General features: G+C 37.1%; 1 protein-coding gene across 2 annotated transcripts in view; it reads right to left on the bottom strand.

Annotated features, from left to right (window-relative positions):
* The window catches only part of brinp3a.2 (bone morphogenetic protein/retinoic acid inducible neural-specific 3a, tandem duplicate 2), a 54,747-nt gene that overhangs the window by 22,107 nt on the left and 14,539 nt on the right, over positions 1 to 18,101 (bottom strand). Inside the window, exons 1-2 of one of the 2 annotated variants that reach the window (XM_079628864.1) lie at positions 15,193 to 15,746; positions 4,440 to 4,733 (exon numbers count right to left, since the gene is read on the bottom strand). In XM_079628864.1, the coding sequence (XP_079484990.1) occupies positions 4,440 to 4,639 (200 nt within the window). In that variant the 5' untranslated portion in view covers positions 4,640 to 4,733; positions 15,193 to 15,746. Of the gene's footprint in view, positions 1 to 4,439; positions 4,734 to 15,192; positions 15,747 to 18,101 lie in introns of those variants that run through there. The other variant, XM_079628865.1, reaches the window with a different exon arrangement.

The raw sequence follows: 18,101 nt of genomic DNA, 5'->3' as shown, positions 1-18,101 counted from the left end.
GGCTTATGTCATAAGCTTTTATCTCTGCCTTTAAGATAAGTATTAAAAAGATGATTTGAATTTCATACAGAAGGAAGTGGACCAAAAAAAGAGAAAAATTTAAATAAGGGCAGCTGTCATCATGAAAAGAAATAGCATTTTATGAAATGACCTTTTACAAGCAATTTCAAAATGATTTCCCCACTTACATTATTAAGATTGTGAGAGAGAATAGCCTTAGACTGCGCGCACATCAGCATCTCTGGAAATTATCCCGTGGAAGTGGTTCAGGAAAGCAGGTGGTATACTTGGACCCCGTCTTTGAATGTTATGACATGGCATTTCCCCAATATTCTACAAAGTGAAATCTCCCAAATAAAAAAAGAGCTATTTCCAACAAAGAACTCATTAAAATTCTTTCAAATTCAATCAAGAAGAACGTGGAAAATTGAAGAAGGGATGAGATGGTGCACTTTCATTACCCGAACGACAGTGTTACACACCACTGTAAGTAGGAGAAGCACTTCTGGTAATTCATCTTCTACCTGTCATTACGGATTATTTGAATCGAGCAACGCAACAAAGCTGTGCTTGAAGGAGGAAAAGCTATCCCCAATATAATATTGCCACTTTTAATCTCTCTAGGTTTGCTACATGCATATGTTGTTATCGGAAAGAAAATGTACTGAAAAATAGATTGTTTGAATAAAATGCTCTAGGCTCTGCAACATATTACAGAGAATATGCACTTGCATTAAAAGATGCGATCTGATCTACGGATGTCACAAACGTAATAGGATATTTTTATAGACACTAAGCTATGCCGCATTTATCTTTTACGTGCATTATCTGTTCACAATTCTCACACTTCAAAGAACACGCAATTGATATCCAAATCAACATAACTATAGATCAGCTTATTAATTACTTTTAAAAACATGTAGATCTGTGTGAAAGTGATTTCAATCAAACTGCGTGCCCTGGATAGGTTAATTCAATTACTTAAAGGTATAGCGGAAGATTTTCTTTTTCCGGGTGGGTAGCCTATACTATTGGTCCACCTAAGTGTCAATCATTCTGGTGATATGTTTACGTAAGGCCGTTGTACGTGCTCGTCCCTATATAGTTTTCCCTTTCTGCGCATGCGCACTTTCAGGTGTATTATGTGTGATGAGTTACGGTTTCAGCCATTCCTTTGAAAATGGCTGAGGGTCGAAAGAGAAAAAATGTATACGAAGTGTATGATAAGAAGAGAAAGGCCGCAGAATATAGAAACAAGACCAGAGGGATTTTGGGTGAATATTTCAAACGCTGGCTGCTTTTTTCTTATGCCGGATTCAGACTACACAATATCCGCCCGATTATGGCACAATCTGTTTGATGTAGGGTGTCGTGGTGATTCGTAAACGACAATGGGTGTCAGGCCGCAATGATTGATCGTTTTATCTTGTATAGTGTGTCATAGTGGACGACAACTGACCCTGCGTCTGTGACACTTCACAACGTCCCGCCAGAAAGACTAGCATGTTTATTTTTTCCCCGGTTCTCCACTAAGGGTTCCATCACATTTGTGACATTGACCAATAGGATCTCAGAATCATCGAGGAAAGGTTCATGGAGCTATGGCAACAAATCTGCATTTCAGATGTTTCCACGAGGGGACTACCATGACAGAGTGAAAAAAAGATAAAGGCTGCAGAACAATAGCAGAGGCGCTTAAGCAATCCGGTGAATATTGGAATTAGCATTAAGCTAACACGCTGCTTCGGTAGCCATTGTTTGTTTACGCTCTTGTTTCCGGAAGCCAGTTACTAATTCCACCTTTTCAATGACATCACACACGTCATTAAAGATGGCAAGCGATGATTGGTCGTGAAGCAACGTGTAGTCTGACATGATTATTGTCCACGACACAATAATTCAGTCAGTGACAGTGACTTTCGTAACAGACAAAAATATTGTGTAGTCTGAATTTGACATTAACATCAAATGAACAGTGGTGAAACATGAAGCCCTCATAAAACACTTGGTACATGAAGCATGACTAGAGTAATTATCAACAAAATTATCTTTTTGAGTGAAGGAACAAGACATCACAAGACAACAAATAACTAAAGATGACAACAAGATCAACAACAACTGTGTGAATAAAAGTGGCAAATTGTCAAACAATGCAGCTGTAATTATGCATAGCCCAGTGCATAGGGAGGATGTGAATGGGACTGAAGTGCTAAATAATTTTCAGGCTAGGGCTACTTGAACAAAGTACAAAGTATATCACAATAGACATGGTGCTTTTAGATGCGTTACTTATGGTCCTATAAGTTGAAATAGTCTACATTTTGCAATAAGAAAAAATTATATAATATAATTTAATATAATAAATGATTGAAGCATTGCCCTATGTACTAGTCTGTCTATTTAATGAGACATTACTATATTTAAATGATTTACTTAAACTCTGGCATGCATGTGAAAGCTGCACCTTTTCAATTAGTATTTTGTTATAACACACTTATTTAATCAAGGAGTGGTTGTAATCTTCCCCTAACACAGCCTTGCTGCCGACAGTAGTCATCTCAAGGGAACAGGTGATAATGCCGAGTAATAAGAATTAAGAGCGCACTAATCAGTTGGCCACATGATAAGACTATTAATCTTGCAGAGGGTGCGCTGAGCCTCTGATGCACCAGGTTTAGCCAACAGACTAAAGAAAAACTCCAATGTTTTGATGAAGGGCCAATCAGAGCAGCCATGAAGTAGCTCCCACAAATTAGAAGATGTCAACTGTGGTTTCTGAGAACAGATGAAAATTCGATAACTGTCCCTGCAATGATGGGAATGATGTATGAGAAATCATCAGTAATTTAAGAGCTGGAATGTCTGCTCACCTTCTAATGGACCAGAAATGCAATTCAAGATACAGTATATTTTATATAATGTTACTGCTAACAAGTTCACTTCAGCAAATCTAAGGCTTAATACACTACCATTCAAAGGTTTGGGGTTGGTTAGATTTTGTTTGAAGTAATCATGTTGCTCATGTTCACCAAGGTTACATTTATTTTCTATTTTCATCTGTTTTCTATTTTAATATATTTTAAAATGTAATTTATTCCTGTGATGACCAAACATTATTTTTCAGCATCATTACTCCAGTCATCAGTGCCACATGATCCTTCAGAAATCAATATAATATGCTGATTTGGTGCTTAAGTAATATTTCTTATTGTTATCAATGTTGAAAATAGCTGTGCTGCTTAATATGTTTTATGGAAACCGTGATAGATATTTTCAGGATTATTTTAGGAATAAACAATTCAACCGTGTTTATTTAAAAACACCTTTTTTCAGCAAGGATGCAAAAAAAAAAATCTATTAATTTCTTTACAAAAATACAAAAATACTGACCCCAAACTTTTGACGTGTAATGTTTTCATTGCCATATTATTCTTGACTAATTATTTGTATTTTATTGTAAGCCCGTTAATTTATATTTCATAGACTGTTTTATTAACAAAGTTCGGGAGGAGCACGTTCAGATAATTAACACAAGTGGAGAGCACTCAGCAATCAATGATAAGAGGTATATATAGATTCAGCAGTCTCATCTCAATCCATTGACAGTTTATCAGTATCCCTCCACCACCCCTTCTCCACACTTCTAGTCCAAACCACTTACATACGGGGGGAGTACTCTTGGTTCGAGCCGAACTCCGAGCTCGGAGCCCTCCCCCCGGACAGCACGCCAAATACGCATTCAACTTTACCCCCTCTAATTGTATGTAAGTGTGAACTCGTGAAATAATAATAATCAGTCTGTTGACTGATCAGTTATATAGCAATTGACAATACACAGAACTTCATATATTTTAGAACTTCTATCATATTGCACGACACAATATTTAGTTAATAAGTAAAGTATTTTTATCCAAATATGATACGTCTAGTTACTTTATAAAGATAATTATGTGCTGTAAATACAATTTCCAATTCCTGTCAGTTAAACGGTTTACGTTCTTTACATGTTCTGATTTCTGCACTGGTTATAAAATAATTGTTTTATAAACACAACAAACCAGAGTAACAGAGTTGGGTAAAATTCAGAACAAGAAAAAAATGAATACATAAATATACCTCCCTTCCAATGTATGAGTTGGAATTTTTATTTATTTGTCTACACCCACAGGAAATTGATTTGGAATGAAAGAAGAGGAAATTACTTGTTCCGATTCAAAGAAATTCAACACACACAATGCATTCGGGGAAACAACGTTCTATAAAAACAGAGTGTGGTCATTTTGATAATTCTGAGAAGGCTTCTAAATGTGGCCAGATTGATACATTCACAATGTTTAAATTAATATACAGTATAAACTGTTACTGTATATCAGAAAGTGGGTCGTGATCAAAACGTACGTGAAACCTATCACACAGGCCTCAATTCAAATACAACTAACCTGTAGATCTTGTATCTCGTGGAAAATCCCTGACGATTCCTCTCCACAAATTCAGTGTACTCTTGTGAGTGGTGAAAGGGGCCCTTATCAGAGAGAAGCCAGTCCAGGGGGCCTGCAGGGCCTTCTTCAGCTAAACTGACAGAGCTTGTCAGCCAGCAGCGGAGGCTGAAAGTCAGCAGCAACAGCTCCCATAGAGCCATGGGGGAGCAGCACAAGGCTTCAGCTCTGGTGCAAGACCACACTCCACCACCCGGCACTGAAGATCAGCATGGCTTCGGCCCCACAAACACTGACCTAAACACACACAGCAGGCAGATTTACACAGAAAGGACAAAGATACATTAGTAAACACTTAGTCACCTTCACCTCCACAAACTCACCAAAAAAACTGTTCATTTAAGTGAAAAGCGCACAAAGAGAGAGAGGAGAGACAAAAAGAGAGGCAATTAGCAGGAAATTCTGTTTCCTTGAGGCCACAAAAACTATTTAGGACTCTGGAGAGATCTTGTCAACACAGACAGGGGAGAAAAGTTCGCTGATTCTTTGCGGGAATAATCTAGTAATTGTCTGTAAGTGAGAAGAGTAATGAATTCACATAAAAATGTTCTCTGCATGTTAATGAGTGTTTTAGTACTTCAGAGGGACAAAGTCTCACCAAATTAACAATAAAAGAGTGTAAGTGAAATAATAAGATCCTCCTGTGCACATGCTTTCAATTTTAGCATCCGATGTGCAACTGCGCTGGTATATCAAATGGAGAAGTTCTCCCAAAAAAAAAATGTACTGCTTGTATTAATCCAAATGATTTGTAACTCTGCTCTATTTACAAACTGTATAAAAAGGCAACAGCACCAGTTACAGTTTAAAAGCAGGCACTGAAATTCAGTGCAATGGTAAACAGATGCCATGAGAACATTTTCGACATCTCTTTCAGTAGTTAGTTCTCAGCGTCTCCCGCAGTCCCGCCCCTTGTTCTAACCCTGTTATTATTTCCATATTTCCACCAAGTGCTGTCAATCATTCTTCACGGCCGTGACCAAACCAGATGTTGGAAAAGAGTCTCGTTACTGTTTTCTGATGACAGTCTGTCAAGTCATGTGTGTCATGTGACCGTATGTGTGGGCGACGTTCAAAAATACTCATTCTTATATGGAATAGTGTGAAAAGAAATGCAAATACAGATGAAAATACAGACCCTATAGGGTAACATGAAATATAAATGCACCACACTGACTTGTGCGTCAGTGCTTAGTATAGCCTAACCTCTAATTACTGTGATGTGCATATCAAAACAGAAGCGCTATTATGCCTGCATTTATTGCAGTGCAGACAGAGAGTGATGGGATAAGCTGTTGGTCAGCATATTAGCTCATTAAATATTTTCAAGCTTAACATTTCAAGTCATAATCGTAAGATGTCCACCATTGGCATTTATTCCTATGGGAGGCCTTTCTTGGATGATGCATCTACACGCTTATCTCCCACAGAATATAATGTGTTACATGCTGTCACACATTCATAACGGTGTGAATACTGCTCCGATCCGGGCTACAATGGTTTCTGCTGTGATTACAGCAGATTTAAAAGCAAGGCTTTTGCTGCATGACATCTAATTCTTCAACGCAGACATCCGTACTTCTCCATGCATATTGATGAGGACGTCTCGGTGGAACACAGTAACCACTCAGTAGGGATCCTACAATGCGCTGCACTTCAACACCACAGTGAACCACAAAAAAGGGCCTTTCAAATGCCGCAATCTCCCCGTTTCCATCAGCAATTCTCTTGACTTGCTATTTTTCTGCCTTGAGTAACACGCGCTTTGCTTTTGTGTAAAATCACTGTTTACATTTCTCCCAAGAGCAAACCATTGTTATATGTGTTCTAGTTCTTTTTTTTTTTGGATGGTAGCTCTGCTTGGAAAGTGGCAACATAAAAAAAGTGACGATTAAAAGGCATGTAATGTAAGTCACAAGGGCAGAGCGAAGCTTTGAGATAGATGGTGCTTCTGGCTCATGGTTGCTTCTGTACTGTTGAGCTATTTCAGCTTAGTTCTTTATGAAAAAGCAAAATACACTAATTTCAGTGCATTTCTTGTAGTTATTCAAAAGCAAGATTGTGATCTCTTTAACTCTCCTTTGAGATCAAACCTGCAACCTTGAATCAACAGCTCAGATCTTTACCTGAATGCTATCTTCAAACACCAAACACATGTAAACATGTATTCAATGAGAGCACTGTTCATTTCAAAGCAATCTGCTGCTATAATCACATTATCTCCCCCAGCCAGTGCAGTAACAGGATTTTGGTTATTATCTGCAGGAATAATATCAGGTATGTGTCATTCCCTTTTTACAGGGGCATCATCAGACAATATCTGTGGTTACAAAAACAATACACTTCATCAAATGCTGTTAAACCAATCCACCCTGAAAGAGGAGCAGAGGTATACTTTTATACCACAAATAAAACATCTAGCCTGAGAGATAAATGCATTGTTTTATCATCAACTGTGGACGGATGAAAAGCACCAATGGTGCCACTTAAATATAATTGAACACCAAACTGGCTTGAAATATCCTCAGGCTGGTATAAAATGTCATAAAAGTGACAATTCTGTTGGTTCCTACACAACTTTATGTTGATTAAACCACAGTTTGGAACAATATAAGCGCTTTTACAAATAAAACTGATTTGACTTGACTTGACAAGTGTGACGTGTGAAGGGAATGAAAGAAAATTGATGTATAAATGTGTGGGATGAACAGAGAAATAAATGATGGAGGAGAAAGTGTAAACACATAAATGAGGATAATTAAGAAATGAAATAAGTATCTGCATGAGTCAAATTAAGCAAAGGTCTGGTGGGAGAGAACATCAAAACATTAGCTAGTTTTCTGGGGAACGAAGAGAAAACAATTGGATTAAAATTGTGTTACCACTGTAGAACTAAAAAAAAAGAAGGTATTTTAAGCCCTTTATAGAGAAAAAATTATACAGTTTTAGACGATCATCTTAGCCTTGCTACATGACATGGCAATTTTTCATTTAAACTAGATGCTGCAAGAGTATTTGTATCATAACCTGCAGGGCTTGCAAGAGCAATACAAACACTGGTATTGTAATTTGTCATGTAAATGGTGAATATGACAAGGTCCTGAGTATTCACCTAGAGGGACGAATCATTTTAAAACTACAGCCATGCCTAGTAATAAGAGAGAAACAGACTAGACAAAATAGCTGTCTGAATGACAAAAAGCCAATCTGTTTTAAACGGTATACCATTTTGCTCAAGCACATTGAGTCATATTCATTAAGCAGCGGTGCAACTCAGTCATTTTAGATTATACTCTCATAATGTGATTGAGAACGGATTATAAATAAATAACTGACTAAAACCAAACAGAAAATACAAAGAATATCCATTGAGCAACAAACAGAGAATTATTTTTTTATTTTAGGTATTAAGAATGTTGTATCCTTCCCTTTGTTGTCTACAATGAAGATGAACATCCCTGCAAGGTCGCTGAAATGGGAATATGTAGAATGAAATGACTACAGGTGTTCAGAACTAGCCGAATAAACATCCTTCACAATTTCTTAGAACATGCATTTAACTGAGAAATTTGATCCATTTCTACAGGTGCGCTTTACTGACCTGTATTATCATGTTTCTTTGTGTTTTGCAGTGGAGTCGACAATTAATACATGTAAAATGAATTTGCATGTAATTAACTTAGTTTGAAACCCACTTAGATGTCAACAACAAATTATTAATCATCACAAGTTCAACAAAAGGGCTAAGTTAGCTTGTTCAAAACAATTGTATTCTTATCAAACTGATATTAAAGTAATATGCCAGGTTCAGTACACTTAAAGGTAGAGAGGCAATGTTTTTCAATCAATATACTGGTGTTATACTGTTATACTGGTTGGAACTATTCACATCCTGATAGCAATCAATAATAGAAATGGTCTAAATATTCAAATGTACATATTTGTCGAAGTCTCAGTAACAAAAATTGTTTGTCCAATCACTGCATTTGGTCTGAATGCAATGATGTCCTACCTGTCTGCCAATGTGTATTTCCATACCTCGGACCACGCACCCTACTCACTAGGGTTGGGGGGGGAAACATTTTTTTTTTTTTCAAATAATAATTTTTTTAAATGTGGTCGATTCAAAATCGATTCTCAAAGGCCACATTTTTTTTTTTTTTTTCATATTTATTTATCTATCACCCAAAAGCCAGTATTAGCTTTCCTACACTGTTTATAGTCTTGCAGCCTCAATGTTACAGCTAATGTGGTAAACATAAAATAACCTGATCCTGATTGATCAAGACTGTTCTGACTTGACCAGCCTCAATTTTTCATATTACATCAAAATCCTGTCTATTCATTGTATGCATTTGAAGTTGTGTTTTAATGTACCCAGCAAGTGTAACTAAAATAAAAAAAGAGTTTACGTAGTATATCTGCGCAGCGCTTCTGTGTTGTACGTCACACGCATCAACACATGACCAGCATCAGCCAATAGTGAGCCTACGTGGTGACGTGAAGTATCCCTTTAATATACAGTTTTGTGGGTCTTAATTTCTTTTTATTAATTAACCACTTGTAAGCAAATGTTTACCGTTCTTTTTTATAAATATAGGATTTGCATTAAATATGTATTCATTGAGTTGAATCAGGAATCGAAATCAAATCGAATCGAACCGAGAATCGAATCGAATTGGAACATCTGAATCGATACCCAGCAGCGAATCGAAATCACGCAGACATCACGTCATCAGTGTGTTCCGTGAGGCCATGCAGAGTAGAAGACAGACAGTCACTCAATGCCACAAACAAAAAGCAGCCATTTACCTTTTACTGTTCCTCCTGAACCAAAACAACAAGCTTATGCTGCAGTCACACCATGTTCTAATTACCGTAATTAAGAGATGGCAACCTGTGACGATCTACCTGGAGCTGTTCACGTCCTCGGACTCAGAATTATGTGTTTCTATGACAACACTATCAATGCCGAAAAGACGTACTACAAGTCAGAGTTCTGTAAGTTTATGTTCATTATTATTGTAATGTTATGTTCTTTGAGACTTGAGGTAATTTAAAGCCGTCTCTCATGATGCTTTGCAGACCCTGCTCTGGCTGTGCGCGTGTGTTTTGGAGGAACAGTGGCTTTGTTGAAACTCTGAAGGGGGGGGTGAAATCTTATGCTTTCGCAGCTATCTTGCTATTGCTGCTAGCCTCTCTGAAATTGCCTACACTACACATCAAAAGCTTTTTTCTTTTTTTTTTTTGCTTAAATGTAAAGTTTTTTTTTTTACAATTGCAACACAACACTATAAACCCCAAAATGACTTGAAATTATTCAAACAGCTTCAAAGATCAAATAAAGAATTTTAACAGAAGCGTTAACAACACGATCTCATGGAAGTGCGTATCTATACCACCAATGTTATTTCTCGTAGCATTTATATGCCAAAAATGTGTTTTGCGTGCATATGCTAGGCACTGAAAACACTTGGGTAGGATTAGGGGTGTGGAGAGCGTGCGTATTACACGCCATATAGTGCGTATCATATGCACGCGAAAACTGCGTATCATATGCACGCAAAAAATATTTTTGCCTTATAAATGGCACGAAAACTCAACTACATTTACCTACTTCCATTATAAGTGGGTTGATTTTTCCTTTTTTCCCCTGTGAAAATGATTATTATTATTATTTATTTATTGAATTACTTCTTTCTAATTGTTTTTTATCATGCCACAAAGGCTGTTGACTGAACTTTTGAACCTAGATTGAACCCGGAATATCCTTTTAATATTAAATTCATTTATTTCCTCAGAAAAACATCAATCCTCAATTGGATCAACTCCATAAAGCCAAGCATCTCCAGGCACATAAACTTAAATTACAACTAACAATAACTAAAAGTAAAACAGAGCTCAAAGTGAAGAAGGATTATTGAAGTTGTGTTGAAAGGTTAAGATGATGAGATTTGGGATCTCTCAAACTTGAGATCTCAATGGCATTTGAGTCAACCATGTTCAGAGGATAGATTCAAGTGTGCACTTTGGACTCGGGGCATCTGTTCAGTTCTTTCATTTACAACCTGTGCAATTGCAATGAGCTTTGGCTGTCTCTGCTGGAAGCATGCAAATGAAGCTACATTCTCAGAGATATTTCCTGCTCTTCATCTGTATCCGCAGGGTGGATGGAGCGTTGTCTGACTGTTTGCAAAAGTGTGTATCTTGGGTGAGAGTTGATTACAGGGTTGTATTACAATTTTTTTACAGTAGGATCCCACTATTTGTAATTCTAGTTCTTTCAGGCTTGACTTCAAGTCATCCCTGAAACCACATTCAAAGTCTGCAACAGGAACCGATAAGCCTCACATCCTCCTCTCTCCGCTGACTAATGAGCTTTTACTCTTAATTAGCTATGTTATTCTCTAACCCATGACAATCAACAGTGTCTTTCATTATGTGCCAGAGGGTAAAAGGTTTCTTAGCGAAATAATGCGACTGGAAGTCATAATTATTTATCCGTGTTTCGTTTGAGAACAAAAGAATGTGTACAAAGAGATTTGTGGTGTGTAATGTATATCAAAGAGAATATCCCAGGCAATAAAATAAATATGAAATACTAGCTTATATCAGTTCATGGGACCAGAAGGGGGAAAAGGAATGACAGCCATTGTGTTGAGTGTTAAATGCAAATCAAATATTCCCTCTTATCTTGCTGTCACAATGAGAAATGGACCTCTGGGAACAGACAAGCCATGAAACTAAAATAATTGTCAGATTCTAGATGAAACGCTGAACATCATAATAAATGGTATCAATTTGTTGTGAATGTTCAGGTAGCGTACTGCCGATAGCAAACAACTGATCTTGTGTGTTCATATGCAAAAAATAAATAAAAATAAAATGCTTGTTGCATCCTAAAGGTCCGTACATGACAATCTTATAAATATGCATGTCTTTGCAAATTACTCAGAGCATTATTTAAAAGGACAACGGAGGACCTAAAGTATTGTGGAAAAAGCAAACAAAGAGATAAAGAAACAAGAACAAAAAAGAAAGCATAAAATGTAGCATTGTTTGCTCACCAACACTGGCACATTTAATACCAAATGTCCCTGAGAGTATAATGCCTCTATGGACATGGCACACATTTTAATATGAGGGTTTGAAAACACTCAGTTCATGTCTCTAGGGTGCAATAATTAGTCTTTTTTTTATATGAGAAGACTAATTGTTATACAAATCTACATTAATAAAGCCTTTGATCTTTTAGGAAGCATGAACAACAAGGTAGACATTCTTTTGATCATGCATGTAATGATTTGTTTGGATGACCCATGTAAAAGGCTATAACTTTGTTTTTACGAGTTGTCCAGTTTAAATAGCTATTGCCAATCAGGTCAGGACATGTATGCAAAGTGTAAAGGTTTATAGTAAATCAGTGAACCATAATAGCAATTAAACAAGAGGGGTGCATTCCATTAAATGTCCGTAAATCCCAACAAAGAATTGATTACAGGTTAGAAATAAACCTCACAGTAATAGTGCACCAAGCCAGTGGTTATGTACACAATTCTTCAGTATAATTGCTGCTTTAATTATTGCCTTTTTGATCGTAAACTTCTTAATTTTACATTTTTATTTGGCCACATATCAGAGAAAGGCTCAGCGCAATACAGGGAAAAAAGCAGCAATTAATCTCAGAAAACAACCCATGGTCCTCTTTTCTCAATTCAGCCAGACATAGAGTCTCCTCTTCAAACAAAAGGCCATCACGAAAACAAAAGCTTTTAAACTTAAAGCCATAAACTACAACATTTATAGAAATATGTAGGATATGATCTGAATGATGCTGCATACAGTATATAAAGTTGTTACCATCTTCAGAGTTATGATAAATCAATTTTGCACTGACACCATGTACAACTCTGTCCACGTTGAAAGTAAAAATGATGTGCAATGCAACAGAATGCCAGCCAATTCAAATGAGAGATTTCACAAGATTTTGACCTTTCAATTGACGTTTACCACTTGTTAGGACAAAAAAACACACATTTCAATGGAAGTGCTTGTGGCTTTATTGTGTCACTTTTGGTTAGGACCCAATGTGACACTGAGATAAAGACAAATAGTTTTGTAAAAATCAAACATATTCTATGCGTCAAGAAACTCCCGATGACAGCTGAAACCTTTTAGCAGCATTGCTTTCTTGCATTTCTCTTATTGCTTGTCATTTCGTACACGCATCAATGTTTTTGTTTGCCTAGTTGAAAGGTGTCATGTCACATCTTTACCTTCTTTTCAACTGCATACTCCCGAGGGTCTCTTTGTTTTCAAGCTCTAATCAGAGAGCCAATGTTCCTGCGCCTGTCTTTTCACACGTTTGTCTCATTGAAATCTCAGCATCAGGATGGATTCGGTGATCCTGCTCATTATCATAAAATAATGGGCTACGGCTCACCATCATAAAGCCTCGCTCCTGTTCGGGCCTGTCTGCTTGCTGCATGTTCAACCAATCAGTCGTTGCTGTGAAATTTCTGATGTGCTGGAATTGCTGCAGAAGGGCCTTCATGCATGAGTCATTCATTAATTTGAGGACTTGTTAGGGAGCCACTTTACCTGCAGACAGCCATTTGAAGAAAAAAAGGCCCCATTGAGGCATATTTACAAGACTAGGAAAGGTTTCACCAGCTCTCTTGGGCTCTCATCCATGGCTATATCGCACATCAGTATAGGATGAATGAGCCATTGAGCTAGCACACTACTGGATGCTGATGTTTGCGCTTATTTGTGTAATTGCCCATGTGTGTGTGCGCGCTAAAAGGTCTTTTTTTGTCTTTTATGTGGCCGCCAAAAGCTCTAAATGGTGTTTTTGGAAAATGGCAAAAACTGTGCCAGCGGATAGCAATGATGAGAGACAGCTGGGATACAAAGGCACACACACACTTAGTTAGACCCTTCACACAGGGAAATGTGAATGCAGCATTTAGATTGTCAGTGTGGTGGTGCCGGTGCAGTTTGCAAAGACATCCACTGTGCATTCCGGAGTAACTGATACATAAGGTTTGTGTGCCTCCATGAACCACAATACGAAATGTAGCCTAGTTTCCAAATGTGCAGTTACAAGATTTTGTGTGATCCAAATAATTATAAAAAGACTCAAGAACGCAATTCCCTTTGGTGCCACTAGTGGCACTGCAATAAGACAGTTAAGTTAGCTTAACAAAGACAAACTAATAATAATAATAATGAATAAAAATGATTATTAATTTGTATGCATAGTAAATGCATACTTTAAAGGCATAGTTCACCAAAAAAAAAAATCTGTCATCATTTACTCAGCCCCGTGTCATTCTATCACGTCCTTTCTTCTGTGGAACATAAAATATATTTAGAGATTTTTTTTTCAAAGATATTTAAAATATCTTGTTTTGTGTTCTGCAGAAGAAAGAAAGTCTTTGGAAATACACGAGGGTGAGTAAATGGCAGAATTTTAATTTTTGGTTGAACTATCCACTTAAGAGCAGAGACTATCAGAAAGATGCTTTTTACAGCATGTCTGTTGTGGATAATGAAGAGTCATGAAACACTATATTCTGCCAAAATCATTGGCTTTTTCTGCACTCTCTCCATTGCTCAGAGACAGAGGGATAATGGCACAGTGGTTTCAAGTGTATTGTGCACTACATACAGCACATATTTCTTCATCAAAACCCTCACTACCCAACTGCTGTCATGTACGAAACGTTTTCTTCTTCTTTTTCTTCGCATTATGGTACTGGATTTTGCTATGATTAAATGTCATTTAGGCTACTTTTAAAGCAATATTTTTTAATAACAGGTGCAGTTTTTAACGACACAAATTTTAGCAATATATTAGCAGCTGTTTTACTAGGCAGCAAACTTTGTCTTGATTGTATAGTAACTTTGTAAGCTATATTTACATTATCCCTCACTGTAATTGTTGACTGTTTTAAAAATGGTTCATGGGTATTTTATGCATCACTGGCAATTACAGAATCAGCTAAAGACTCATTAGTTTGTAAAATATTACTTAAACGAAGTAGCATATAACCCTAATAACCTGTAACCTGCATCAAAGGTGCAAAAAAAAGTAATATAAAAAAATATTTCCAGGAAAATATCTGAACCCCTCCCCTAGCTCCTCCATATTTAGGCTACGTTAATAAAAAGCAAAAATCAAATATTAAGGCTTGTTTTCAGAACAAGTTTTATTGCTTTAAGCATACATGAGACAAAATTATTTATGCCTAAAACATGAATAAAAAAAAATAATAAGAAAATATATTTATCTTGTTTGAAAAAAAAGTTTCAAAAATGACTTCGGCAGTATTGCGGAAATACCAGCATGAGAGAGAGAGAGAGAGAGAGAGAGAGAGAGAGAGAGAGAGAGAGAGAGAGAGAGAGAGAGAGAGAGAGAGAGAGTCTGTGTATCAAGCACCATGGCATAAATACATGAATGGTCATGAGGGATCACAGTTGTTGCTCGTGTAAGGAGTCGTGTAGACTTGATGGGCTACTGTATGCTCATTGCTCAGCATTCCTGAGAACGATGTGACGATCATGTAGCATTTGTTCAAAGTTGCCCCGCTGCAGTAGGCAGCGAGTGTAGTGCCTTGCATAGTCAACTGGCAACACTTTAAACCATGTCCACACGACCAGACCAGCATAAAAAATAAAAATAAAAACTCACCACAATGTAGATCAGTGTAGAAACTTCATCCGAACAGGTCCCATTCTTTGCTGAATCTGTTTTTTCTTCTTCTTCTTCTTTTCTTCGATATCTAAATATTTAACGGGCACCAGCGTAATACCCACGGAAGTAGCCTAATGAAAACTGTTTGGCGAAAAGGTCGCTTGGGCAGCACCTAGGCTATTTTAAATTGGTGCTACACTATAGTCCAACTTCGGTAAAAAATCGTCCCCATTATAAAGCGATCGTAAGGTTATCCGTGAAGTGCTCTGAATTGTTCCTTGAAGAAGTAATAACCGCATTTAGTCAAACAATGCCGAATATAAATCCACTAGCAGCACAGACAGTTAGAAACAGACCGCAGCTATTAAAGCGCGTGGCTCAGTTTAAAATCCGCCAACGGACTGCGACACTGATGCTATAGTCTCTTTTTGAAGTGCCTGTGGATATTCCTCTATAAAGTCAGTCCCATCACATAGCTCTGCTTGACCCTCCTACTCTCTGCATCGTTGTCCGTGTGTATGTGTGTGAGAGAGACAGAGCCAAATTTCAATGGATAGACGCTGGCAGACGTGAGCGCGCACCCTCTCTCACCAAAGTCACATGCTTAAAACACAAGTAGCCCTCTGTAATGGCTTTTTCGGAGGACATGCATAAAACCCGAAACGAGGGTGGAATGCTAAATAGTCTGTTACCAAATCTAGAGATCCCTGTAAGTAAGTGCTTAAAGAAAACGATTTCCTATTTCATTATCTTTTCTTCTTCTTCTTCTTTATTTATAATTTTCCCCATAAGTTTAAAATACATAAGCGACTAGCTGCTACTACTACTGCTACAAATCAAGCGTTCTGCTCATGCCCACTGGGTCAATTTATTTGTGCAGGCAGTGTTGGGGTGTTCTCCTTTTCTAAATTAATAATATAAAAATTATTATAAGAATTGTAATTCAAACTGTATAAATTATAATGCACTGTAAACTAATGTTGTAAATTATACAGCTAAAAAGTGCCACCCGTGGTTGCCAATGCCATAAAAATGCTGTGACAATGTTACAAGCATTGTGATATGACATTTTGTTGACTGTATATAGTCATTAGGCTAAATCATATAGCTTAATGGTAATTTAACAACCAATTTGAGCTATACAATTTTTTTTTTTATTGTAAAATGTAGTTTTATAACACAACTGTCCAATAGAAAGCCAGAAAGTTTATCAAAATTAGCCTCTCCAACAAATTTAGTTTTTCATAAAACAGAACACAGTGTTATGTCAAAATGCCATAAGGTAAACATGAACTAAATAAAATAACAAACAGCATAAAGCATTCCAATTTATCTAGTTGATAAAAAAACGAAGATGATTCGCACAGGGATTTCTGGGAATGCACATTACCTATACATTTTAAGGCAATCTATAGTTTTTCATTTAAAAAATTGCAAATTATATTGTATTGTAATATGTATTGCATTGTATTGATTAATATTTATATATTTAATCTATAATTTATGAGGTATGTCATACTTTTTTTACTTCTAATAACTGTTTCACTGAAAAAAAATTACAGTAAAAAATAAATAGTTTTTTTTAAATATATATTATTTACTGTAGTGGTAAGGTAAAAGTCAGCTATTAACAGGTCTTTGCTGTGGCATTTACACTGCATTTTACAGAGTGGCATATAAATGTATCACCTGATTCATTTTAGGTTATTCTGAAATGTTAGCGGCATGTGTGGGTGCTGAAGTCTATCCCTGGCATAAAGCCCCGCTATATCTGTGCAGTAGGAGTGATTCAGACTGAAGTGGCAACTAATAAAAATCATACTTCTGATTCAGTTTGTTGCAACAATGTCCAAATTTTAAATCAGAAAAAGACAAGAGACATTTAAGCAGCAGGAGTCATGCTTTGATGTAAAGCCAATAGGATTTCAGACCGGAATAACTTATTTTTTTATTGGCGTTAAAGTATTGGTTAAACCCAATGCTGACTCCAATCAAAATGGCTCACTAACCATGGACAAATGCAGCACAAATCCATTACAGAGGTTGGCAAAGTGAGATTGTTTGTCTTCTGGCAATCTGCTGGAACACGCATCAGTCCTGTGTGTGTTATCAGGGAGCTGATTGTGATGGATTAGATACATGGGCAATGTCCAGAGTGGACATTCTCTGAATGCAATGCTGTGCTGGAACTGTCCATGGTGCTGAACTACAACAGAGCCATTGGATTACATACATAAACTTTTGCCATAGTCATTCATTGTATTGTGTATAGGTGTATCAGCCTAATCAACCAAAATAAATATTTCTACTGACCCAATAATTGATTATGCATGTCCAGTACATAAAGACATCAGTGGACTTAGAGTCATAGCTTTTGGGAAGGCATGTAACAGATGGAATGTTGTATTTCTGCCAATCCACCATCAAGGCCTCTTAGTGGTGTTTCTTATGTTTTCAAGTGTAATTAAGTGCAAATGGCTTCTCAATGTTTAAACTATAGTACCAACTACAATCTATCCTAATTTGTAAATTAATAAAATAATGCCACAAGTAGCTGAAATGAAAGCTTTAGCATAAGTTCTGCCGGGAAGACTCAATTACTACGTCAACTTTTGCTTCACTTCTATCCAATCATATTCTTATGCTCACTGTATAAAAGCTAGGTACTTACACATGTTTGAGTTCGCAGATACTGAAGCGACGATTACCCCCATCCTCCCCACCACCACCAGGATGGTCCTGTCCATACCTCCCGGGGGGGTCAGCTGCGCCCCTGCCTTCATCTTCAGGCAGGAATTGCAGATCCGATACCGTCGGATTATGCACTACGGACGGGGCCTTCGCCAAATTACTTTGTATATTATCAGCTTGCTGAGCCGTCAATAAATGTATGATTGCTGACATAA

Source organism: Phoxinus phoxinus (assembly GCF_949152265.1).
Source record: "Phoxinus phoxinus genome assembly, chromosome: 11".
Lineage (NCBI taxonomy): Eukaryota > Metazoa > Chordata > Actinopteri > Cypriniformes > Leuciscidae > Phoxinus > Phoxinus phoxinus.
This window is presented reverse-complemented; position numbering and strand designations above follow the sequence as displayed.